General features: G+C 40.3%; 1 protein-coding gene across 1 annotated transcript in view; it reads right to left on the bottom strand.

Moving 5' to 3' along the window:
* Window positions 1–5,515: 5,515 nt before the first annotated feature.
* The window catches only part of STAC (SH3 and cysteine rich domain), a 69,993-nt gene continuing 47,722 nt past the window's right edge, over window positions 5,516–27,786 (bottom strand). Inside the window, exons 6-11 of the mRNA XM_015619830.3 lie at window positions 24,972–25,053; window positions 21,703–21,767; window positions 20,715–20,803; window positions 16,937–16,988; window positions 16,667–16,804; window positions 5,516–8,558 (exon numbers count right to left, since the gene is read on the bottom strand). Coding sequence (XP_015475316.1) covers window positions 8,460–8,558; window positions 16,667–16,804; window positions 16,937–16,988; window positions 20,715–20,803; window positions 21,703–21,767; window positions 24,972–25,053 — 525 coding nt within the window. The 3' untranslated portion in view covers window positions 5,516–8,459. The remainder of the gene's footprint in view (window positions 8,559–16,666; window positions 16,805–16,936; window positions 16,989–20,714; window positions 20,804–21,702; window positions 21,768–24,971; window positions 25,054–27,786) is intronic.

The raw sequence follows: 27,786 nt of genomic DNA on the forward strand, positions 1-27,786 counted from the left end.
AGGAAGCAGGAATGGCATATTTACTTTATTTCAGAGTCACTTATGCCCCTGTTTACAGTTCCTCCTGGGACTCCCACCATTTGAGGGAAGACTTTGAGTACAGCTTTGGTATCACCTAACTTACTTGGTTTTACTTAAGCCAGTTCATTTAATATTAGTCTGTATCTGGTGTGCCAAGGGGTGGATCACATAAGCTGGTTAGCTAATAGAGAAATAAACCCTAAAAGTAACATCTGTCTCATCCTGCTCAGGCTCTCAGATGATAATTACATCACCTGCTACATAGCTCATTAGCACTATTAGGTCTTCCTTCCTTTGCTCCCAAGACAGTGGGGCTTGGGGAGGGCAAGGCACTTATCCCACCTGTGTTTGACTTTTCACTAAGCAGGTGTTGAATCTTCATCTTTTCATGGAGAGACTCAAAAGCTACAACATTGCATTAGATGCTACTCTACTTGCCAGGACTTTGCTTGGCTGGTTGGTCTGAGACCAAAGCCACAGTGATATTGCTTAAAAGGTGAAATCTGACCTGCAAAAGGGTGATGTTGTTAAAAGGTGGCTGTGAAAGTGGTATCACTCAGCAGGGCATCATCCTGTGCAAGGACCACTACGTGGTGATGCCTGCCTTCAGAACGGACTTTTAGGGGCTGAGGATGTGGCTTAGCCTGGAGCTGGAACCTGGAACCCTTACAAGAAAGAAAGCAAAAGTGACGCTGATCTAGCAGGCAGAAGAGCTCACTCACAGAGACAGTTCTGAAGGCAGGAGGCTCCTTTGATGCCTCTGGCCTGCTGCAGATTGTGTCATTAATTGCTAACATTAAATGTGACTTAGTGAGCTGACTCTGTGAGGGGTGTAATTGGAGCACTGAAGCAGGAAGACTTCTTAAAGAGCACTTAAAACTCAAGAAATTAAGGTGCTTCCTTCTCAATTAGCAGATCTCATGTAAGTGAAGTCTGAGGGGCGAGTAGAGTGCAGTCAGATGAAGATCTGTGTGTCTGCTCCAGCATCTGGCCTCTCAGCTCATGTTTCATGGTGATTGGGTTTGTGTGTTGGAGGGTGCATTATGCAGAGAAGCAGACTGTATTTTTACAGCCTTTACTAATGTCACATGAGCCAACATAAAGGCCACAGTGATATTTGCAAAACCAAGAGCTATGGCATCATGACCGTGAATACAATATGGACAACCCAGGTGCTGCCTGACCCCAGACTGTGAAGTGGTGCTTTCTGCACAACTAACATTTACCCTACACTCCAGCCCTACTGCAGGGTAGCTGAGACCTAGCCTAAGAAAAAAAGCTTCATTGTCTGCATGAAGCATTCTGTAGGTACAGGAATGAGCAGCCTTTTATTTGAACAAAGTGCATGTAAATGTGCAGGATACAGAAGCTGTCCCTGTTAACACTTCATGCAGGCTTGCATGTCCCACTGCTGTCCTGGCACCTGAGTGGAGGATCAGCACAGGTTCTTTGTGGTGTCTCTGGTGTCTTTAGAGAGCAGAGCCTTGCAAGTGATGTGGAGGATAGCACTGCTCTTGGTGCTGAAGTCTCCAGGAAGAAATATCTCCCAGTCTGGGTATGTGGGAGCTTCTGCACTCCTAAGGAAAACTGTAAGAAATGCCTTAGTGTCCAACAAAGATTTATGTAATAGGAGTTAAACAAATTTTCTGTTCTTTCCATGAAGCACCTGTGAGTTAGTTTCAGGATGTCACTAAAGCAGACTTGCCTGCCAGTTGTATTAATAATGTGTATTGCAGTAAGTTCTAGAAGCCACAGGACTGTATATATCTACAGAAAAACTATAGCAGGCCATTTAAAAGCTGCAGGTATAGGATGAGGAGTAAGAGTAAGCTATTAATTTTGTCTTGGAATCATTTAGTACATTTACCATTCTATTTACATGGTAAAATGCTACATACCGTATAAATACCAATAGCACCACTAGGGGTATGATCATAATCCCCCAAATTAAATAATTCAGCTTCCCAGTACTCAACTAGAGTCTATTTATATTTAGGTGGTGTACTATGGAGTTTTAAAAAGCCCACACGATCCTATGCTGCCTTGCAGAAGGATGAATTGCAAACCAGGTGGCTGTGCTGGCCATATTCAGCCCTGGCTGAGATACAGGTGCAACAGTGGGGCTGGATGATGTAGCTGTAGCTTGGATAATATACACAGAAAGCACCACCTGTGGCAGGAGGGGAAAAACCAGGGTGGGGAGACCTTTGCAAGGCTGAGATGAAAGACAAGGCAACAGCTGATTAGGATGTGGACGTGAGTTAAAGAGAAGGCAAGAAAGGTTTTTATTCACTTTGCATTTCCTGAGCCAAGATGTGGCAATATAGAGTAATAAAGAATGTGGTTGGGCTAGAACCAGAAGTTATTCTTCCATGTTTAGTATGACTCATGCAGTACTTGGGCTTAGAGACACAGACTTGTTCCAAAGGCTCAAAATTAAGATAGTTTTCCTTGTTCCATCCTTCATCACATGTAAGTAGACCATGTCCATCCCCTGTGCTAGTGGGAATGGGGCTCACAGCAGGCCCAAAGCCCTTTGTAAGAGGCTTTTTCAAGCAGTTCACAGATGGGAAAGCTGCTGAGCCAGGGCAATGCCAGACTTGCCTTTTTTGGGACAACTAGCTTGACAGAAAACATTCAACAGAGCAGATGCATTGGATGGGCCTGAAAGGCTTCTCCTGGCAGGACAGAGTGAGACTCAGTGGGTGTAAAATGAAGATGGTTAGTAAGAAAAGTGCTGCAAGCTGCCCCGACAGAGAAGGACCAGGAGCAGAAGAGGTGAGTGACCCCTCTCAGGGAGGCACAAAGAACCACCATGTTTTGCAGTGCAGTTTGCAACACTGTTGGGGCATGCAAGGAGGCCAGGCTCCAAGGCTTTGGGCTGAAATGTGGAGTGGCTGGCTCTGTTGGCATGGTGTAGGCAGTCTGGAAAGAACCCAAAGGTCTGCTTTGCAGTTGTGCCCATGTTCCTGCAGTGCTGCCCTTGGAAAAGAGCAAGGGGTGGCATCTGCTGCCATGGCCACCCAAACTGGGCCTGCTAGGGGAAGAAGGCTACATGGAACAGAAAACACACACTGAAGGGTTTGCTTCTGTAGCACTGCTGCACTACTTCTGTTAAACATTGAATTTTACCCACAGCTATGTCTCATTTTTTCCTGTTTGTGATGCAAAGCTGAAACAACCCCCTGGTCTCTCAGTTTTGTGTTGTCAGCCTCTGACCCTGTCAGCTGGCAAACTGTTGGTAGCATAGTAATTATCCAGACATTGATTTACTTCATTCTAATTAAGGTAGATTTAGGTGTGCTTCTCATGGTGTGCATGTGTGACTGATTAGCACTTTTTAAAGCCTCCTGGCTTCCTCTCCTTCAGGTGTCCCAGGAGAAGTTATTCTTTATTTTCAATATCTCATTATTGTGAGGTGTTGGGTCAAAGTATGATTTACATGATGTTCTGACAGTGTTTTCAGGCTGCCAGTTTGTATGTGGCATGCAGTCCTCTTTGCCTGATGGGCAACGTGCACTTCAGAGCAGTGAGCATCTAGACTCTGCTCCATGCATTGTGTTATTTCCAGTTCAGCTGTTGTAACACTGGCTTTATATATTATATACATTGTCTAATACAGACAAAACTTCTAGACTTTGTCCATCTAGCTGCCTGTCTCAGTACTTATTGGGCACCATCCACTACTGTAACTCAGTGCTGAGCACAGTAAGATAAGGAAAAGTTCAGTCATGACAGACTTTTTAAGAGCATGTAGTATTGCAATTGGATTGGTGTTAATCTATGTAAGATATACCTACATATTTATGCATGTGTTTCTTGTATGTACATGAACAAAATGAGAAATTAATTTGAGCTCGTTTGATTGAAAAAAGGACATTAATGTAGGCAAGTGCTGTGCAGAGTTTCTTGGGCCACTCAAGAGATGGATGTACATGATGACCTGCAGCAGTCCTACTAAAGTTTTCCTGGGCCTCTTTTGTACCAACTGTGCCAAGTGTTCATTCTCCAGGCACATAACAGTTTTCTATATAAAGGATGGTTTTAAAAATAACTCTCATGTACCTCTTAGATCCAGACGCTCTTTTTAGCCGTGGAAAACTCAACATTGTGATGACATATATTCCCACCGGGGAAAATATTTATTCTCCTTGCACTGCAAAATGTAGTGTGCAAAATCTGGATGATAATTTGGGACCACATTTATTATGAAATGCCTCAAATATGAAATGAAACACTTGTATTGGTCTGATCCTATTTGTAGTAGAGCAAAGGAGTATGAATACATACAGAAGGAGTATGCATGGGAATATCATTCACACTCCTTCCTCCTTATATTTTATGTGTTCTATTTAGGAAGTGACCCTTACCCACCAGCCAATAAAGGAAATTCTATAAAAAGGGGAAAAAATGCACCTCTTTTCTCATTTCTAATAATAATCATGAGCAGTACCTTCAGAGGTATGGTAAAAAGGTACAAGATGTGGTAGTCAGGTGTTATCTGGTACTGATATAAATAGATCAGACAAATGACATCATAGGTTTTTGGGAGAACAGTAACACTGATGAGCCTTTTGCATTTTACTGATGAACTTTAGTCCCTATGGCATTCAAGGGTTCTTTTGAACTTTGGATTTAAATGGGATAAGATTGGTATGGCATACTGCATTTATTCAGCATCCTTTATGGAAAGAAAGATGTCTTTTAAATGCTCAATAAATCAGACTTGTCTGCACATATTTAAAATAAATGAGTTAGGTTCATTTTACAATGACATCTGTCTAGTTCCATTTTAGAAAACCTACATGGTCTCCAGCGGCTTCTTTAGAAGGTTGCAGCTCTTCCAAATCCCCCATGACACTTTCTGGCAACCCTGTGCATGTTCCTCTGATGACACTGAGTGCTACATTTAGTCAATTGAATGTTGACAAATAATTAGAAAAAAAAGGCTGTAAGCAATTCTAAGGTATCTAATGTTTGTAGCCGTAAGTGAAGTAGTTTCCCAGGGGCAATGAAGCTCAACAGTGTTGTGCTGCAGCACTCTTCTCCAGATGGAGCCACTGAGTCAAAATGGCCAAGTGCAGGAAGAGGTCACAGTAAACTGTGATATTATCTTATTTACTGATGGGAGAATATTATGATTTGGGCAGCTCATAATTCATGTTGGTCAGCTCTTGCTAGCACAGAGGAAAATATTCTATAGGCAGTTTTATGTTGTGATGAGATGTTGAATGGCTAAAACTACTTTCTGATATGCCAGAAACAAGTGTTCAGTGTGGCCCCACCACAAAACTTCCCCCTGAGTCTACGTGTTACATACAATGCAGAAATATGTTAGAAATGGTTTGATAAGTGTGGCAAATGCAAATGCTGTAAATTTTAAATGGAAATGCTCAGTAACATCTGTTGCTGATGGATTTAGTGACTGTTCTTCAAGGTGGGTAACCAAAAATTCCATAGTCTTATGCAAAAAGCCATGACACATACACTTCTCTTCTCCTTCCAACCATCACATAGTCTTTATTAAGCAGAATATTAAATTAAATCTGAGCAGCATTTATCTTCTGAAATTCAATTTTTCTGAACATATGTCAGATAAAATCCATTCCATCTTCTGTCTGATTTTTAACTGCTTGCTAACACAGTACCTATTGCAAACTGCATATGGTAGTAAAAAAAGTGATGAGATACTTGTCTGGATTCAGAGTAAGGCATCCAAAATAAATTTGAGTAAAATGACCTTAATTTAGCAAAGTACTTCAGCTTTAAGCATGGAAATAGCCAATGAATCACATGCTTAAAGTAAGACTCATGTACGATATGTGCCTCTTGCTAAATTAGGCATAAATTACATCTACATATTGAACGGCAGCAAAAGCCCAGTAAAAAGACAAAACCAACCAACCAACCAAAACCACAAAGAAAAGATAAACATGAAAGCTTTGGTTCAGAAGCAATAGTTTCTCAGATGTAATGCAGTCCACATAAGGCCTGTTTTGTTTTTACTCAGTCACTTTATTATTTATTGCTCAGTATCAAAAGGAATAAAACTGACATTGATTAAAGGCCATTGTGATTTGTAGGTAATATTCGTATAATTCTTTGAATAGTATGATGCACATTGTAAGGATAAATCAAAGTCATAGCAGGTGGAAAAAGGGGGGGATCACAGTATGATGCAATCATGTAAACAATAGCACATATATATAGATTAATAGAGATTTCCTTTTGTCCACTTGACAGGCCTGATCAAAAGAAGCAAGTATTTTAGTTGCAACAAACAGTTGAGTTTTTCCTTTGAATGGGTGAATATATATTTAAAAATAATCTTATAAAGCAGACTGGATTAATATGTCTCTACTGCTTTTCCTTTTGATCCTTAAGGATTATCAGAATCCTCTCCCACTGAGTTTATTGTTAACTTCTGAAAATGAGCTGAACAAATGTTGTTTGAAGTGGGAAAAAACCCTGCTAATATTCCCACAGAAGATATGAAATCAGATACTTTTGATCAGCCAGGAGTTTGTTAATAATCAGTATGGACTGGTTGCATTACAAAGGGCCATGTTTCAGCATCTGGCAGCCCTGCAACTTCCTCTGCAATTAAACGATGCATAAGAGCTGTAAAATATGTCTCTGAGAGGCTGAAGACCAATCTTCTCTGAGAACTTCTGGCCAAGTGTAGAGTTCACCTGGATTTTACAGGGCTTTGAACAAGATCAGCTTTTCAAATAGGGCAACTCAGCTACTGAGACCTGGGCAATGCAGCACAGATTCAGCCTGACTCAATATATGGGAACAGGGCCAGTAACTGCTTTTTTAAGAAAGGACATCAGCTTTGCAAAGGCCTATACTAGCCTGGCATGCAGTATCAGGATTTAGGACACCAATTTGTGGTTAGTCACAGAAAAGACAGGCATTCAGTTTTAAGCTAGTCATAGAAGGCATAAATTCAGCAGGGAGCTTTAGGATAGGGCTTAATCTCTATGTCATAATACATGCTAAGCTGTTTAAGTGTATTTGGTGCAATTACATCCAATTAAATACTTGGAAATTAGGTTCCCTGTCTTCAAATATCATAGGGCTCCTGCTCTACAACAGAATTGGCACTGACTGACTTGTGTAATTCAGTCAAGACTCACAGGTCCCACAGAGTGCTCCCCAGTACTGAAGGGTTCCTGTGCCCAGAACACATTTGAAGATGGAGGCTTATAAGGACAAAACATGGATGTTTGCACAGTCTCGCTAGCATGGAAAAGACACAAGGGATGATCATGGTGGTTTATGCCAAGGAAAGATTTACATTGGTGTATCTACTACTGAATCTGCGAAACTTCTATTTGGAAAATGGAGAAGAGAGCTTTGGTGTGTGAATACACCATGAGGCCACTCAGTGCCTTTCTGTCATGAGTTCTGCGTTGTGTTAATTACAGACCTCAGTCCTGTGTGCAGCCTGTCCTTTCCTAACATTTTCAGCCTTCCAGTGGGTTATATAACTGTTTTATTTTTTATAAATAGGATTAATATATAAAATGTTTTAAGTGCAATAAACACAGAAAAAATATAAAATGTTTCAAGCCTGTGGCTGTCTCCCAGCATTTTACCCATTTTCTGTATCATCAGATAATGGTGAAGGAAACACAGAGTGATGCTTCCAAGCAGACTTGTGAATCCAAGTACCAGAAATTTTTGACCTTTGGGAGCAGCCAAAACACACCCAACATACGCTGAGAGCTTTTGTTCATATACAGAGGAAACAAAGGACACACAAATTCGCTACTCTTTCCTATGGGAAGATTGCACAGAAAGAGAAAGTTGCCAGCTTCCAGGGCACAGTGCATTTCTCGAACTGACATTCACACGGTGTCTCCAAACGGATTTTTATGAGACTAAACAGCAGGACTTAAATGATTAAACTCGGTTGGTATTGGGGACAAAACTGTAGAACCACAGCCACACTTTACTACAAGCATTGGACTGTAGTACAAGGACAGTTTGAACGGTATTTTCCCCCCACCCCCAAAATACACACTTCAAACAAGAAAGCAGTCCAACATTTTTCTAAGACACAAGAACAGGACGCTAGTTTAGTCCTTCAGAACAAGCTGTCTGTCTCCATCAGGGTTGTAGCAGCTATCTTGCACCCGAAATCAGCCCAGGCTTTGTTTTTCTCCCTCCCTTACCTTATTCCTGTTCGAATCCGAGGACCTCTCATTTCCCTGGTGGTTTCTGACTACATTTTCTTTCAAACATTCAACTTTTCATATTTTTTTGTGTTGCTGTGGCAGTCTAAATGTCTTTTTCTTCATGTTGTTGCAGTTTTCTCACTATTTCCCTGAACATCTGCAAGACAGCCCATCTGGGTTGACACAGTGTGAGATGAGGCAGACAGGCATTGCCAACAAAGGGCTCCCACTGCAGTGAGTGGGCTGTTGGAATCAGATGTTTTCTAAGACATCTGTGGGGACAAAGCCTTTCTTCTTCCCGCTGTATACCTTGATAAAGCCGTCGTGTTCCTTTTCAGAAGTCACACAAATCTGAATACAAAAAAGGTGTGAAAATGTTAAACTCTTTGCTGTGATCAAAGAGACAAATTATGCCAGGGTATTTATCAGGCAGGTTAGACATCCTGCTGGTTAATTCCATAAGTAGAACAATCCCTGCTGGACTCTCACTGCTTTGATAAGAATCTCAAACTCACACATTTAGAGAGTTACCTTTCCCCCATCTCCCTGAAGCGCCACATAAGCACGAGAGATATCAAAATTGTTAAGAACTTTGTGGTGGATAAAAGATTCTGAAACTTGAGTTTTGACTCCAGCATATACTGTAATGATCAATGTAGCTGTCTCTGCATGAGAGAAATGGGTATTTCAGATCACAAGCTATCTGACTCCCTCAATGCCTGGTGATGAAAAATAATTGTGAGTCACTTGTAGCAGCTGACCCGAATGCAAGCATATTCTCTTTTGCTTGTTAAGGAGCCTTGGTACTTCTGAGACAGGCAGTGGATTATGTTATTTACTCAGCCCTTGCACCTGCAGATGTCTGTTTTGGATACCAAAATGTGTGACCCGAATCCAGCTCTCTGAAAGTGTTTCCATAACACCTACTCCATAAGGAAGCAGTTGTGAAATCATGTGGTCTTTATCATAGCACAAACATTAGATTGTGGTAAAGGTTTTAATTTCCTCCTGACCTTTGTGTCTCAGGCATTTCCACTTTAAGGAAACATCTTAAGGAATCATCTTCTTGAAACATCTGGTAAAGGCTGAGCCATTTGAAAGCCTAGTAGCACAGGCACTTTATACTGGGCACAGCACCACACCAAATAAAGACTTGTTTTCAAAAGTCTGTGCCAAAGAACTATATATTTCCCACTAGTCAAACAATGTTAAAATGTGGCTGGAAAACTGACGGTCCTATTGAGACCACTACACTGACTGATTTCTCATGATGTCAGTGCCAGCCCTTTATCTGGACTAACACTCATCTCTGTCTGATAAGTATTTACAATGTTTATTTACAATAATTCAGAGGATATGAAATGAACAAAAATAGCTCTAAAGTGTTCCTGGATAAATCCATTTCAGCATGACTATTACGGGTGACACCTAAATACCACTTCTTAATTCCAGGCCAGCTTGTCCTGCTGTTGCATACATAAAATTTATTAGCAGCACTGATGCTGCCAGAAGGAAATGAAAGGTTATGAGAAGGAGGTGAAGCTGCTTAATATTTACCACCTCTAGTATTTGGAAATAGGGTGGTGCACTGTACCTGCAAACAAAATCTTGGAAAGTAAATGGACTCATTAATTTTCTTACTTATCCTGCCTACTCAACACTAACTGAATTGGATCCCTGGGGCAGAATGGCTGAGCACACCAACAGGGCTGACATGCAATTAGAAAGAATAATGTATTATTGTTTGGGCTAAATCACATGGAAAGCGTGGGAGAGGTCTAGAATTGGTGCTGTCTGGTTTAGGTTCTGTTGAAAAACAGCCAAGCTCATTTATGTCATGAATCCCCAGCGCAGCATCTGCTTCCTCCACTGTCATATCACCGTCCAAAACAGAGAGGTGCAAAGCATGTGGACAGAGAAAGGTGTTTCTAACTACTGCTATATGTTGGTCTCTGAGAAAGAAATGATGAGAGAAAAAGCCTATAAGGAAGCCAAGATTAAGGGTGGCCAAGTATGGAAGACTATGCAAGTCTAGGAAATAGCATTAGCTAAAAGTTCCCCTTCTCAGCTGATCCCTACTGCCATGAGCCTTTGCAGCTTTCCATAACTAGTTGGTTAAAAGGTGTGATTCACTACATCATTGTGTTCTCCTGAAGATGATGAAGACTGAAGATGTCTGAAAGACATCTAGCTTTTTGATAGGATGCCTAAAATAATCACATCTCCAGCAGGTCTGCATTTCTCACTAACCCTGATGCATTTTTTTCCTTGAATCCTCCAGTGCTGTGCAGAACATATTGGAAGAACAGAGTGGTTTTCCCTGTTGTCTTGTATTGTCAGCAGAATGATTTGTGGACAAAAGAAAAATACTGAGTTTTCTGAGCACTGTTTTTCTTTGTTTTTGTTTGAAAAATATGGCAGATTTCTTGTTTTTTCAGTGGTGTGGGGTATTATTTTTCCTGTTGTTCTTTAGAGTTCTCCTTGATAACAGTGAGAGTGCTCTGCTACAGCAATAATTTTAGATCTTCTTTGGGCATGAGGAGTACAATGCCTTATGTGAGAACTCTCACTCTACCAATACATAGATCTGAATTCTCCCAAATTCCAGCTGAAATTCTCTCATACTAAGACACTAAGCCTTGCATGTGCCACACCCCCGATGGCAGAGTTCTTTCCCACTAACTTCCAAGGAAGGGTAGGGTTCAGGAACAGAGTAAGCTCGGCCACAATATGCCACACTTTGATAATCCTGTGTGACTCAGGAGGTCTCCTGGATCTGTGACAGCTGCTGGAACTTTGCAAAACCCTGGAGCTGCTTCAAATTCTGCAGTTTTCAGAGAAGACTGCAGAATAAAACACTGGCCACTTTTGCTCTCATCTATTTCCACTTTTGCTCTCATCTCCTTTTATTTATGTTGCCAAGAATTTCACCTACAAGTTGTAGCCAGGAGATTCAGCTCTTGATTTTCTTGCATGGGTGTAATTTCAGAGTAATCCCAGATAAGGACATGGTAGCATCCAGAGTTTTGGATTTCACCCAATGAATCAGGTGTTGTTGAGGATTAGCCCTGATGAGAGATGGCAAAGATTAAGGTTGTGAAGGCACGAGGAGCCACAGGGACAGACAGGTGGTCATGGTGGTTTTCTGGATAAAGTTGGAAACTGTTCAAAGTGTTAGCTACTCAGGCTGGGATGTTTTGGGTGGCAGGCTGCTGGCCAGACTAGAAAAGTGAGCCAGAGAAACCACTCTTCAGTGAATTTGGTAGGAATGCAAAGGGGGACAGTTGAGATTTTCCCCCTGCACTCTGGCTCAAGAGATTAGTAGTGAGTAAGCCACAGGGCAAGAAACCACATCTCAGGCTATTTCTCACTCAACAAGTTATCTTCAGAATTATCTGAAAGTAGGATCTATCATTATAAAGTTACTTCCCCATTCTTTCATCTCATTTTCTTTAAAAAATAGTCAAAACACTAAAAAATTCAAACATTCAGATTGTGACTGTTGTCTGAACTTGTCAATGGCTGCCCTGAGAATTTTTTATCTGTCAGTCAGCCCTGAGCAGGTGGGGGAGATGAGCAATTAGGAAATTGTCCTTTGACCTGCATGGTCTTTCCTGTTCTTCTAAATCCTGTGCTTTGAATTTGGGTTTAAATGGCCAGTTCTCTTTGGGAGTAATTTTGAACTTCCTGTAACTTTTTGCAGCTGTCTTCTCTTCTTTCTTCCACATAATTAACCCATCTGACAGCCACAGACTGGTTCTGATGAAGTAGGACTTTGGTTATGAGGGCAGTACAGTTTCAAGAGCTGTCTGGGAGCCCACAGAGAGTGCCAGGTCAAGAGGTCTGCAAGTTCAAGCCTTGTGTTTGCAAGAATGACAGCACAGCGATACTGTGAGCTTCTACATCTGCTGCTGCCAGTGCACTGAGGTCCTTGCCTATGTGAACCTTGTGGATGGAAATGCTAAGCAGTTCAGTTTCCATACCCATACAGGTATAGTGCAAATGATGATGAAGGGCTTATATCAGTTGTTTCACTAACTTTTCGACTGAGATCACTGTCTTGTTTTTACCTATATCACTTAGGGTTTTAAAGAAGACCTGGACTAGATTGGATGCATAATGACCTGTGCCCTTGTTTTGGACTCTGGAAAATCTTTTGTGCCACTCAGCACGCCTGAATGAATGGGGACACCCATCCCTTTTCAGCAAGGCTGACGTCAATGGAAATCAGAGAGAGCTGGAAAGCGACCCTGTTCCCTTTCAGCCTAGCTGTGAAGTGCATCACTTAGAGCTGGGGAGCACATGAGGAACTACAACATCACTTTCAGTGATGAGTTTGCCTTTTAAGTGATTTAATTTGAATGCATAAGTCACTGTGATGAAACCTATTTCCAAAGGCAGCTGAGTCATGCTCTTAGAAGCTCAGCTTCGTTTACAGCATCCTAAAAATATAGGGGCATAAAGTAACTCCAAAGAAATGGGGTGAAAAGCCAGGTAGCAATAGAGCATCCAGGCTAATCAGAAGACATCAGAGAGGTGGATTTCCTCTTGGTCTGTAGACCTGTCCTCCAAGCCTGCCTTATTAAGCCTAGCCTTGTGGATATGTGACATTTATAAAACACCCAACAGAAAATGGGTCTGTTGCACTGACTTGTGTGTAAACTTACAGTGCACTCTAGATGAGGCAAAGAGCTTCTGATCCCCAGTTTGTTACAAATGTCATGGTTTGGGATAATTTCTGTTGCCCAAGATCACTTGTGCAATTTAAAATCAATTGTGATATTTAATTACAAAAAACCCAGTTCTAAAGTAATTTGTATTAGTGTGACTGTAGGTGTCAGAGGCAGCCAGGCAAGGGTGTGAGTAGGATCTTTTTTCAAAGTAAAAGCAGACATTCAAACAGCAGATTATTTTGACTTCTTTAAATATAAGGATGATCTAATATCTGAAAGACATTTTAAGAGATGTTTTTCCAAATATTGATGATACATTAGATATTGAAATTGTTTTTTATTTTGTGAATAGAGGTAAAATCAGCGCCTGTTGTCATGCAAAGAAGTATTTGTATAATATTTGGTAATGAATTTGGGTAGCCTAGGGCAGAAGTTACAGACTGGAGAAAATTTTATATATACAAGTGATGGAACAGTCAATCAGAGTTGGAAATTATGCAGTTCATATTGTTTGTGAGAGAAGCTTACAAGTGTGGGAAGCCACTGAAATTGGCCAGGTTTGGTTTCCTTATGGATAATCTTGCTTTACTGATGTCAGGGGCTATGCCTGCCTACCTCCTACAGATCTCTGACTGAGCCCCGTGGTGCCCAGTCATCTTCTGAAGTGGCTTTAAGACTCAAAAATCTGTCAGTGAACCCTAAACACCAAGATGCTGGCATCTCTGAAGCAGTACACTTTTTCTCCTCCAGTCTGGGTTTCATATTGCATAGTGAAATTTTCAAGGGATCCTTGTGAAGACTAGTTTGGGCATATTGCTCAAGATGGGTGAACAAATTGTGTGGTTATTCTTCAGTCTTCTCCCTGAATATTGGCTTTCCCATAGAGGTTTGCATGAAGCTGAAACTCTAAATGTTATTTCCGAGGCATGAAACTGCCAAATGATTCCAGAAGAAGTCTTACTCACTGTGCCTCAAACTTTGAAAAATCTCTGTTTGCCTAAAATGGCTTTTCTTAGGGTAGCCACATGGCATTGTTGATATGAATTTATTTTTGCCTTACAAGAGTAGACTTTCTACTCAGCAAAATTCATGTAGGGCATGAGGGGACAGAGACCTGAAGGATAAATCATTGAAAGTATCAAGCAATGTAAATAAAATTCATATTATTGTCACTTGATAAGTTTTTCTGTTAATATATCATCCTTGCCTTTGTTGTCAGAATGGTTCTGTACTCTTGTTAGACCACATGGAAAGTGACTCAGTGAAGTAACTTTGCCATACTGTAGTCTCAGGAACTTATTAGACCAGTTAATTAGTTTTTCTAGCTAAAGTGAGACTTGACAGGGATTAGTAGTGATGAATAATCTCCCTTACTTGGTAAGTCAGTGCTTTGCACACTGTACATCTATTGCAGTCACAGCACTCTGAACACTGTGCCCAGAGACAGGTAACATGGCTTATAACATCCCACAGAAATTCCCAATAGAACAAAAGACAAACAAATAAATTCTCCCAAAGTTTTCCCCACAAGTCCCATTCAGATGACTTTTTTTCCTTCATGCCTTCCTCTATTGCTTCTTTCTCTCTCTGCTTCACATGGAAAACAATGGAGAAATAAAAACAGAAAACAAATGGCTGAAGAAAGAAGAAATTTGACTTTGGAAATACAAAATAAACTTTTAAAGTAAAAAATTCCCAATAACAATTAAAATGTTTTTCACTGTAATAGTTTTTCCATGGTGAAGGCAGAGTTATTCTGTTAAAAAAATACAGAAAATTGTTCTCTGTATGGAGCAACAGAGGGAAGCAGATGAGTGTCCATGGCCTCACTGTGGCTGTCCCACCTGGAAATTACCCAAAATGGCCTTCAAGCTATTTAAATGTCTCCCTTTTGCATAATTTGTGTGAGAGTGGAGCAGGATATGTTTGCTGTGCTCCTTTCCTCCCATGTCTCTGCATTCATGTATTTGTGCAGCCTGATCTCTGCCCCCTGTTTCACAACAAATATTTATTTCTTTCTTCCTCTGGAGCCTCTCCCACGTGGAGCGAGCACCCAACAGCATTCATATTCAGCCTCAGCATTTGTGTGGGTTTGAGATAGAACTGAAAAAGTTTTCTAAAAAAAAAAGGAGGTAGTACAGAGACAGGATAGATTCATCCCTTTCTTTACCTCCTGCCTTGCCAGAGACGATGAGACACCCCTGACTCCCAGCTCCCTTTGTGATGCTATGATGAAATAGGGACAATATGAAGGTTTTTGTGTTTAGATGAAGCTGCCAGAAACTGGAAACTGTGGTTTTGTGAGGACTGAGGCAAGCAACTGGGCTCTCAGTGCTTGCAGCAGTAGCCATGCTGACAGAGGTGATCTGGTACGCCCACTAATGAGAAGTGGTGCAGATCTTGACCATTCCCTCATGCTGACATGACATGTTCCAACACAACCATTTCCTGCCTTTGCCCTTGTGTATTGCTTATTTTAGAACACAAAGCCTCCAAAAGTTTTTGTTCTGCTCTAGTAATATTTCTTTTGTCTGTGTGCACAGACAGAAAAAAATTTAAGATTTGGGTAAAAAGAATGTAAGAACTTTCTTTCTAGAAACTGCAGAACTGCCCAAGGTAGTTAAAATATATTCTGGTCATGGTATCTCTGTGCCTTCCTTAGAAAGCTGTGTGCACCCAAGGATTGTTAGCACTTGTATGTTTTGCTGTGTTGCAAATCATCATCAACCAAGCTGTAAGTTAATCTTATCCACCAGTGGATGAAAGTGTTAAAGAAGTTCTGCATAGAAAAATCTATGGCCCTGAAATACACACTGGTTCTGACTTCTTCTCCATTTTATTAAAATCAGTGGCTGTTCAGGCTGTAGGGCAAAACATTTCTGATGTGATACAGTTGCCATAGGAAAGACCTAGTGAAGCAGAAGAGCATTGGGCTTCACGAGGTACGGTGAGAAAAATCTACCTTTTTATTACATCCAGATATCAGAGAACTCCAGCTGTGTATCACCCTTAGTATGTCATCCTCCTTTTTACATGAGTTTATGTCACAAACCTGTCCCTTAATGCAGGATTTGAGTCATGGTGTGTGCCTAGTGAACCCACCTGAAGGACACAAAGTAGAAGGAGATGCTGAAAATGCACCAGGGTGAATGGACCATGTAAGTCCTCACTGTATGGAGTGTACTTGAGCTCACAGAAGCACTTATAGCTTAAAATGTACTACAGCCTGTAGAAAGGGTATTTAAGTGGTGACACAAAAAAAAAAAAATAGAGATTAAATATACCTTGCAACTGGTGAGCAAGTGTTACATTTAGGATTTACAGCTTTGTGTGATGCTGTCTTAACTCTGTTCCTGTTGAAGCAAAGACAATGGGCTGTGTTTAGATCTTTAGGTAAGTTAAGGTCTGTGGAGAACTAATAATTTATTATATTAGTTCTAATGGTGAGGAGAAAGTCAGATCATTTTTCAGGTACACAAAGTCTATTTCTAAGACTCTGTGCTCATCCCTCTGACATCAGTAAGAGGGTGAGAAATATGTAAAGCATCACTATGAATGTCTGTGAGACTGAAAATTCAGGCTGTGTTAGGCATCGAGTATGTGTTTGCACAAGACAAACACTGCTCTTAACTGGCTACTAGATATTGCTACCATTCAAATAATAAATCTTGTAAAATTGCAGTGAAAAAATCTGCCTGTCCTCATCTTGCAAAATGTTCCTGTCAGTCATTGGTAACACTGCTGGGATGCCCTAGTCCAGTGAGGGTTCAGCACAGAGGATATTACCTGGTTCTCTTTCAGAGTTATCTGTCCCTGTTCCTTGCAGCCAATGAATGTCCTGATACACCTGTAAATCTTCTCATTTTGTTGCACTCTCTGAACAAAGTTAGCAGGAAAATATCCAGTTCTGTCATCAATTCTCCCCTATGAAAGAAACATATTGATAGTAGAAGACTTTTAACTTTAAGTAGCAGCTTTAATATGAATTCAGTATTGAAAACAAGATTTTTTTTTTCCTTTTGGAAAGAAAACAGATATAAACTGACTAGCACATACCTTCCACCAGTCTTCATTAGAGTCTTCCAGAAGGGTGATCATATCCCCTGGCCTGTGATTAGAAGAGAAATAGTACGTAAGATGACTCTTAATTGTCATGTTGAATCAGCTTCCACAATTCCCTTATAATAGGAAGGTGGTCCTTCCATGGTTATTTTTTCTGAGCATTCACTGAAGATAGACTCAATAAAGTGGCCAGGTTTTCTTCAGTCACATGTGCTAATGTACGTAGAGAGTGTCTGTATCTTGGGGCTAGATCTTTATTTTGAGACAATGTCTGTGAACTGGAAGTTTTGCTTACTGTTTATTAAGGAGCTGTTTAAAATACAGTCTCCCTTTGTTAAATGCATTATCGCTTTACTTTAAGACATTTCACACTGTTGGGACACACTAATTCATCATCTGTGTTTTCAAGCTGTGATTGCAGAAGGAAGGCAGCAGGAAAATAGTCCTATTTTACTGACAAAGGCAATTAGTCAGCAGGGATATAATTCTGCCCAAGAATGTCTTTTTGATTTGAATGGGACATATTTACCTTTATAACGTGTGGTGCTGAGTTATAATTGCTAAGTATCAGCATCCAACTGACTAGTTCCAAAGCAGAGCTAGGAAAATAATTTGTCTGGAAACATTAATAGCAAAATTTGCTAAGCTGAATTTGTGAAGGTAGTTGAATAGCTATTTGACCTTCCCCCCACCCCCCCGTTGGTCAACATTCCTACATGATTATAATAGTGGTATGTTGTAGAAAGTAAGTGGGAGACCTTTCCAAAGGGATTAACTCCAGAAAGCTCTGTTTGCTGGATTAGAGACATTTCTTGATCTTAATAAAATTAATTGTTGACCCCTCATTATTCAGCTTTCCCTGTTAGGCTCACTGTGTTGTTGAGGTATCAGCACAAGAGCCTGCAAACACATCTGGAGCATCTCTTATGATGGATAACAGGTCCAATTTAACAGGTGCCTTCAGAAACAGCATAGGAAATGTGGACCTGTCCAGGATGCAGCTGGAGGTGTGGTCAGTGGTGGGCCTCTTTGGTCCACTTCCCAATCGATTATCATTGCTGCTGACAACTGGAGAAACAGGCATTTAGTCTTCTAATACTGTGCAATCCAAAACAGAATTTTCCTCAAGCCCTCCTCAAGAACATGTTTCAATATGTTTGGAATAATTAAATGTTGCTGAGGTGAGGAAGGAAGCCAGACAAAAAGGGTAACTTGGTATCCCAGTGGTAAAATATTTTTTTCAATGGGAAAGAATATCTGAGTCCTTTACTACAGTTAATATTTTATATTAAATGCTCAAAGGGTTTTTAACGGAACCCATAACTTCAAAGAGAATAATCTGGGGCCAGCACCACTGGAGCCCTTACACTGAAAGAAAAAACACTTTCAACAAGGATTTAGAGGGCCTTGTGAACCCAGTAGTCTTCAGCCATTGTTAGAAAAATAACCCAGAAAATATAAATTTGTTTAGCTGTCAGAGAAAGATGGCAATTGAACCTAAAGTCTCTCCCTTATCACTTATCTGAGCTCAGAGAATTTTAGGTTGAAGGCCTGCTGATTTTGTTAATTTCTTAATTTTTGTTAATTTGTTTTTTTCCCTAGAAGAGAGCTATTATGGATGTCTTTAATCTCCAAATAGGATTCAAAATAGAAATCCCATCTGGACCTGTTATTCTTGCATCCTGCATTTAGGCTGCTAATTTCTGATAGGGGCCAACCCGCTTGGTTCTTACTACTGGTTGAAATAAGTCAGGTCTCATCTTTTTTTCTGTAAATTACAACCCTGGATAAATTGTCTGTTCTACCTCAGTGATATGGATTTCAGGAGGTGGCAAGATAGGCATTTGTGTAGGTCCCTTCCAACTATTCTATATTCTATATTCTATTCTATTCTATTCTATTCTATTCTATTCTATTCTATTCTATTCTATTCTATTCTATTCTATTCTATTCTATTCTATTCTCTATTCCTATTCCTATTCCTATTCCCATTCCATTCCATCCCATTCCATTCTCTGCAGTGTCTGGAACATGGGGTTGCTTGTTTTCAGGATTCACTCTTGTAATGTAAGGCTATCTCTTAGAATAAGTGTATTACTGCAATGTCTTACTATTTTACTTATGCCAGAGCACTGGAAAATCTGACTGACTGCTCCTGCTGTTAGGGAAGAAATTCAGGCTGTAATAACTTCTAATTTCAGCTGAAGTCAGGGCTACACATCTTCACTGCTGTAATCTGCCCCTCACTGTATCCTCTCAGAGATGAGCTGTGAACTCCAGAAATCTGCCCTAACTCTTCCTCTCAGTTCTTCCTCTGCTATTTTCCTTTGTTGTGATGGAGCTGATGAGTGCCTGGCTGGTTCCTAACTCGAGCTCCCAGGACAGTGCTTGTCAGTCTTGACAACATTGCTCTGCCCAACCCACCTCCAGCCCCTTACGATGCTAAATGGGAATTCATGCAACTGAGTTGGATCCTGCCTGGCTTTGCAGTAACAAAACAGCATTTCCAACTACTGGGCATTCCTTATGGAACAATGTTAACACATATATTACTGTATTTCTGACAGAGGGACAAACAGCACTGCTGTGGTTGAGTACCAATAGTCTAAAACCTATCTGGTATCCCTGGAAAGAGCCTGGTGTCCCCTGAAAGAGCACATTTCAGACCACAGGCTGGTTTTCCCTCTAAAATGTGGAACAGGAGGATTTTGAAGGTTGATATATTTTCTGGATTTCTGTGTTTGAATGAGGATGGTAGTCCAGTGCAGGCTTGTCTCAGAGATGTTCTATGTCATAGAAGGAAGACATAAGATGGAATACACTCCTCAAGAGCAGGATGCAAAGGGGAATCTTTCAAGCAGAATAGCTGGCAAGTTTCACTAAAGGTTCTCATATACTGAGGTTATTTTCTGAAGAGCTGAACATTCCTAAAATAATGATCAGGAAATTCCAGTAAAGCAGAATGATAGGAAAACTTGTAATTTCTCCATTACATCCTGCCTTTTAGTTGTCCAGAGCAGTGAGAAGTCACAAATGGGAACAGGAAAAAGGCTTTCAGTGTTGAGGTGCTGAGGAGAGGGGCATTTCTCTGTCAATTCCTTAAATTCTGTGGCACACACATGATTATTTTGGTATAGGGATACCTTGAAGACAGGTGACATGTTTCACAGTAAGATCTCTAGCAAGACTCATGCAAAATGTGAGTAAAATTATCAAAATAATTTCAATAAAAGAAAAATTGTCCTTTTCCTTCAGTGGGCTTGGATTAAGCCTTGTAATGCAAGCAACTGATGCAGAGGAAATAAGTGCTAAAAATAGCAATTAACAAGGTTATTTTGCAAAGTTCTCATGTGAAAACACTGCCATCCAGCAGCTGGACAGCATTCTCTTTTTTCAGACATGGCTGAATAAGAGAGAGGATCAAACAGGACTGGTAAAATTTTTAGCATTAGCATGAGATCTGGTGGAGAATTCCTAGCTGAAAACTTCTGACTGAAAAACAAAGCAACTAAGAACATTTTATAGCTGAAAGCCGTCTTGCTCCTAAAGTGATATAAGTATTTTTGAAACTTTTAGTCTATGTATCCTTGCCAAAATAATTGTCCATCTACACTTTTTAATTGTGAGAATGTCTTTGTATCTAGATGGTTGCCTCTATAAAGATGTCTGTTAAAAATGTCAGAAGAAACTCTCCCTTCCCCAAAGTCACATATAACCATATGACCATCAGTGCAAATGTGTCAAATCAACTAACAAATATTTTGGAATTCACCTCATCTCCAAGTCTTCATTTTCTTGTGGTACAAATTTGTACAAGGCAACATAGGTGTTCATTTGTAACGTGCTTTTATAAAATGATCCCTTTAAAAAAAAAGAGAAAGAGAAAATTTAAATATCTGCTCTGTAAAAGAATTTGGTTTGCTTTGTTACAGACAGAGGAAACAGAACCTGGTATTACAATAAATTAGCCAGAATCATCTCTCTGTTCTCACAGCTTGGAGGACTATGGCCCAGGTACATTGCAGGCCATTAAGGCAGTATCTATCTTAATTTAGAAAGAAGATTGTTTGAACTCCAAGATCAAATTCCAGGCTTCCAAAGAACACAAGCAGAAATTTGCACTGGCTGATCTTTGGTACAAATCTTAAAAATGAGTGTGCATTTTTTCTCTCTGTAGCATATATTATAACTCTTATGAGCCCAGAAGTGTATTATTGGCATTATATAATGTGTCTAGTCTAGAGTCCTCATTATGGATGGAGATAGAATTGTACAGTGCACAGGTCCAAATTCAGAGCAGGAAAATCACTTTTTAAAAGTGATTTTAATGTGTGAAAGGTTTTTGTATTGCGTTTTCAACAGAGAAGACTGGCTATTCTCTCTTCTTGCTTTTTCCACTGTTATTCTGAGGGGAAAAAGCAGCTAGAACAAACATTTAATAATTTTCAAAATCAAACTGTGATTTTTACATTATGGCAGTTCTATTGTAATTACATGGACTGCACACTGGATCTTTTGTATTCCCAAATCAATTTGCAATAAGCAGAAAAACAAAATGATGACAAAGGAAAAACCAAAAAGCCATTCAGGAATGTATATTGCTTCCAGCCATGGCCAGAGGCCCAGAAATGGTGTAAGAACAGGATAGTCAGAAATCAGTGACCCATCAGACCTAGTCAAGGTCCTCAGACAGCCATAAAAACAGGAGTTTTACATGACTTCCCATTACCATTGCATCATCACAAAATCTATGTTCATACCGGGGAATGTATACTTTTTGGTTCTTCTCCAAAGTGTTCTGTGCCGTTTTCAGAGTATGTAAACACTGAAATAAAGAAAACACATGACATTTTAGGAGTAGTTTAAGACTCTTCACCTTAACAGGACCACCTCCATTCCTTCACTTGCCCATCCTTTCCTTCGCTAACACATATTTCTGGGACTAGTTTACATGGTAGTTGACAACCTAACAGGTTGAGAATTGGAGAAGCTTTATGAGGGAAATAGTAAGGTTTTTTGATATCAGAGAGTTGTACTTGGATATTGAAAAGCATGACAGTGTTCTTGTAACAGATAAAAGACAAGCGAAATGGCAGCCACAACATGTACAAGAAAGATATTGTGCAAGGTGACAGGCATTTATAAACACACACTTCTCTGACAAAATGTAAGACAATGCTGCAGTCATAAAGTTCAATCTGTGAATGTGAAGGGAGCATGAGAGATGATACCTGCCACACTTAACATGAAAATGGCACAAGTTGTGTCAGGCTGTCCTGACTGCAGCAGACCTGGGGCCTCAATATGCTCCTCACCAAGTCCTGTTGCAAAGAGACTCTGACCCTGCAGACCATCACAGGTATCAGAAGGAAAACCTTAGAAATAAACCTAATTTCCTGTATCATTAATAGAGGGGGATATATTTATATATGTCCGGCATCTGTAGAAAGGGGTTTAAAGTGCTGCTATTACAGTTTGACAGAGTTTAAGTCCTATTAAAATCACTATGCTTTGTTTTTCATATTCAGATGAACAGGAGTTAGGAGGCAAGTTGAAGATGTTCTGGTGAATACTGAGTTGGGTAACCTAGAGCCTTTTGGACTTGCATAATGTCATTTACCAGATGAAGTAAAAGTATTTCAGCATCATGTTTGAAGTAATTCCTGTTTGGTGACAGAAAATAAAGCAAGTTACTAAAGCACAGCCTCATGGACTGTGGAGCTGACCCAGCACATGGGGAGGGAGCTGAACTGTATCCTTTTGATGGCTGAGAAGTGCTCACCAAAACTGGCTTTGCAGGGAGGACATTCCATATTTGATTCAAGGGGAAAATACTCAAATCACTGTTGATAACAGGCTCATAAGTGTCACTTAAAGTACAGTTTGGCTTTTGGGACTTCTGTTACATACAGCAGTTCACAGCAGTGAAAGAGTGTAACTGATTTAGAGGAGGCTGAAGAGCTGGAAATTAGGTATGCCATCTCACAGTTGTAAACTGGGGAGCTTTGCTTCATAGGATTTATGCCAGGGCCTGAATGAAAGAATCTCCCCTTGAAGTTGTTGTCATAGGAGTTCTACAAGGAAAATTACATGGCCACACATGTGCTGGGCCCTTTTACCCTTCTGGAGGCTGTCTTTTCTGCTGTTTCCCTTTATCAAAGAGCATCAAATGTACATTTTCCTAAATACTTATTTACAGAATAGTGTTTTAATAGGAAAAAAACCAAACAACACAAACTCAACCGGAATGGACCTGAGTCATCCAGGCATTAATGTGGAACTTCCTGATAAAGAGGCAGTGGACAACTGAGGAAAAAGGAGTCATGAGTCACTTTGTAAAAGCATTTTGAATGTACCTAAATTTTTAATCTATGTTTAATTCGTGGTCTCTGGATGTTAATAGGAGGCACTTGAATCTGAAGGCCATAGAGGTATGTTGCTCATATCTCCACCCAACAGAAATCCATCTATTTTCATACTTGTTTGCCCTAGCATGAGCAGACAAAAGAAAATAAAAAATAAAAAATAAAAAAACAAAAAGGAAAAAAACCCAGGGATTTTTGCACTCTGAAAAGGATTTTACCATTTCCATAGCTTGTGGAAACAGTGCAGGCAGTTTATTAAAACTCTACCAAGAGGAAATTTTTGGAATGACTGATGCATAATTTATACTCTGAGCCTCTAAAGGATGGATTGTAAAAAAGCCTGTGCTGATCAAAGGAATTGTTAATGTGTCGTGGAAGTTATTTGGAGGTTTGACACATGCTGAGTTTTTAAACTAATCTCTTTAAGTATGTTCCTTGAATGCTTTTCTGTGCATTCAGTGAATACTATCTCAAAGACAAAAAAAAGTTTCTGTAGGTTTCAGAAATGAAAGTATTGACTTGCAAAGGAATAAAAAGTCATCTGAACATTCAAACAGGGTTGATTTAATCTCAGGTGGGCAGGATTAAACAATGTGGTGCAGACTAAATTCTCTAACCAGGTCAGGTCAACTTGCCCTTGCAAGACAGAAAATTTAAAATTTTTAGGAGAAATCAGATAATATGGATGAGACGTTCACAAAACAAGAGGAAGGAAATGACAACACAGTGAGGAGAGGTGATAGGATCAAGAGGGGAGGAAAGGAATAAGGAGGCGGTGTAATATAGAAACAGACAGCTGAAGCTGGCCTTTTACCTACATGAATTGGTAGCAGTATGTAAGGAGCACTGGGGGTACCATGAAGTAAAAAGTTATGCTCATTGTGGTTTGTTTCTGTTCTGTACATCTTGTGAGATTCAGCAAAGGAGATTTCAGGTGCTGCTAGAGAAGTTGTCCTGATGGTTTGAGCCTGAAATTGTGCTGAGCAATAACTCTTTTTGTTTATGACTTCCACCACCATGACTGAATTCAGGAACAGGGTCACAAACACCAACTCTTGGTGGATGAGATTTCATTACAAAACTTTTGATGCTATGCTGCATTTCAAATCTCATCAAGCCAATGCTGTAAAAAAACATTACTTTTGTATTGCAAATCAAATGAAGGAATCGGGCCATTAGTATTTCTGAGCACATACTACAGTTGTACTGAGCAGCTGCAATTATAATCAAAATTCACTGCATTCTGTATTTTACAGATGTGAAGATCTTTTATGATTCGTTTTCTGTCCCAAAGAGGTTGTGATATACAAAATCATGCAGAAAAATCAAACATATGGAAAATAAAGTATTTTTTTGGTTCTGTTTTGCCAGCGTGGAAGTGAAGCATGTTAAGTCTACAGTCATGATTATGAAGTAAAGATATGAGATAGGCAATGGACCTGAACCTTGTCCAGTGGCAGTTTTGGACACAATACATCGAGGAAAGTGGTGGCTTCAATTTCATCTGAATGGCAAAAAGCATTCCTCAAGTCCTTGTACCAACTCACCTCCTGCTCTGAAAACCAGAACACTGCTAAACCTGGACATGCCATAACCCCCCACCTGAAACAGGCTGCACATGGGCTTTGCACCTGAAGGTGCTGTGCTGGCCTGGGGGCACTCACCGCTGTTGCTGCGTTTTCTGCTTATGTCAAGGGTGCCTGCAGAGCTATTGGCTTCCTCCGGAACTTCTACCAGGTCAGCTGTCTGCAGGGACAGAAACAGCAAATGAGACGGGATAAGCCAGAAAAACGGACTGATGGAATGAAATAAAACCACAGCAAGGGTCTCTGGGAAATTCAGTACTTGAGTGGTGTCAGAGGAGAGCAGAGTCAGCCTAATGGGATGGAAGGAAACTGTGGATGTGGTGATGCACAACACACCTACTGCACAGAGAGCAGTGAAAGCCCAGAAAAAAATTCCAGACCAAGTTTGCAGTCTGGAGCACAAAAGTTTTCTGCAGTATAAAATAAAATGAAAGTTAAGGAACAAAGGATTATGTTAAACAATGTGTTTCTCTGTACAAAATAGAAAGGGCATGAGGGAATTTAGATTCTGCAGGTATACTAAATAGTTATCATCCAGGGAGACTGAGCATTAGTTGAAACTACTGAGTTTTAATTTATCAGCCCTGAATATATTATTCAGTAAAATAACTGTAATGTAAAGGTCATTTTAATTCTGTTAAAATGCTGTAAAAGAAAGAGCTAGAGTGCAGTGGAGTGGATGAAGTCAGTCTTTAAATATCTGCCCTCACTTTCTTTTAAAACAGCCATCTGGCCAGTATGGTTAGGGAAATTGAAACCTAAGTGCTGCTTTTAGAATTACTATGATTTCTTCTTTGTACCATATTAATGTCAGTCATGATTAGGGACCCAGTGTTCCAGGATGTAAGAAAACATGAGATGACATAATCTCAAGCCTCAGAAGTATACTCTGCATACGGCACCAGATTCCTTGGTTGGGTAGTCAGCTTCTCCTTGTAGAGCCCAAGAGGAATGAGGAGCTGCTCCAAACAACTCTGTGCGAGTCTGACTTAACAAAACTTTAGTCATTGAACTCTCTACATCTTTCATAATCAGAGGAAACCCAAAGACTGAACTTGAGTCAGGTGCTTTTGGTAATCTGAATAAATGCAAATACTTACATTGTTCCTAAGTTTAATTTGTTTCTAGCTCACAAAATTTTAAGTCACAAGAAGGATTTAATGTTATTGCATAACACCTTACAACTGCACTGTACACACAGCTTGCTCTATTGCTTTTCAGTCCAGGGCCTGCATCACAGGAACATTCCTGTTTTTGTTTAGGGAGCAGAATCTGAATTGCTTTATAGATTTCACATAGTTCCTTTCCCTTTTACTGGTGTTGACAGCAAAGCTTTCTTTAGAAAGTACTTTCACAATTTTATTTCTCCTATCTAGTACTTTCCTAGCTACTTCTCCATGAAGGAAACCAATGAACAAAGGGGTTGAAAGGAGACTTATGCCACAGGTGTCTTGTTTTCCTTGCTATTTTAAGAATATATACTTTGCTGTTCTGTTGCTCCTTGTTTTTAGACTCAGCCTTTTGCAGCAGGTCATATTTGTCTTGCATCTTGCCCAAATAGGTCACCAGAGGATGAGAAGGCACTGCAATAATAAAATTTACACAGGTCCAGTGTAAAGCATATCTATGGATTCTGGTTGCTGGGTGGAGAAGAGAAAGACTGGCTTTGTTGAAAGACTAAGTCCCAGCTGTTTTTCAGTTCAGTGTTACAGCATATTCCTCAATTTTCATAGACTATCTTCATTATTGCTGCTTAGCAATTAATGTTATTTTGTTAAGTTCTAGTGCATATGGGATGTGTGGTGACTGTCTATTCAGTATATAGCTCATCCAAATCCTTCTGAGGCAACCTCATTTACCTTTAATGATTTTTCACTGAATGACTACATGACAAATGGTCTAATAGAAATGATAGAGGTGCAAAGCTGCTTTTGAGAGGAGTTAATCCACAAAACAACTAACAAGAACTAGATTCACATTTACATCACCTCAAGTGCCTTTTTGTATAAATGTGGGTTGCAGAAGCACAGTTTTGAAGCAAGCAGTAGGTAGTAAATCTGGAGCATATGGCCTCTTTCTTTTATGGGAAATGCAGAATCCAGGCGGAAAAATCAGTGAGTACGTCCACACAGCTCAGTCATGTTAAAAATACTTTGGCTAGTTTAGAGGAAGGTGGTTGTCTCTACTCTCTGCAAAGACATGAACTGCTTGCAGTATGGAAACTTCATGGCTGTAAGGGCAAGGTACAGCCCCTAGGCCAGTCACCTTTGCTTTTCACCACCTTCAGCAGGAGCAGCTCTGCTGACCCAGAGAGAGGCATTGGACAGCTTGGACACCACCTGCAAGGTGAAGCAGTGTCCCAGGTGTCTCCATGTCCCTGGTGCCCCTAGTTTGGTGACATGGCAGAACCTTGAGGCACATTCCTTCTCCCAGGGCTGGGACTCAGCACAGCCTCACAGCTGCATTGCTGCTTCTGCTTGGAGAGGAGCAGAGCAGCTCAGAGGTGACTGTCTCTGGGAAAGGTCATAGTCCCTCTGAGTTACTAACAACACATGCTTCTAAAGGCTCTGTGCCCCATCCCTGTTGCAGTCACTGGTCCCAGGTCACACATCACTTTTAAAGGTCGGCAGTTCCTTCATCTTGCTCAGGGTTGTGTCTACCCTGTTTTTTTATCCTTGTCTCAATCCACAAGCTTGTGCTGGCAAAATGTATGGTTTCTCAGGTTTGTTTATTCAATTCTCTAAAGTGTTCTATTTCCTGTATGCTGACACATGCTACATTCTCTCTCAGCTTCAATACCCTGGAGAAATTCCTGTAATGAACTTGTGTTCCTAATTCTACACCCACACCCCACCTAGTTATGATCAGCTCCCTAGAGTAAGCTGACACAGCA

Source organism: Parus major, chromosome 2, assembly GCF_001522545.3.
Source record: "Parus major isolate Abel chromosome 2, Parus_major1.1, whole genome shotgun sequence".
In the NCBI taxonomy this organism is placed as follows: Eukaryota; Metazoa; Chordata; class Aves; order Passeriformes; family Paridae; genus Parus; species Parus major.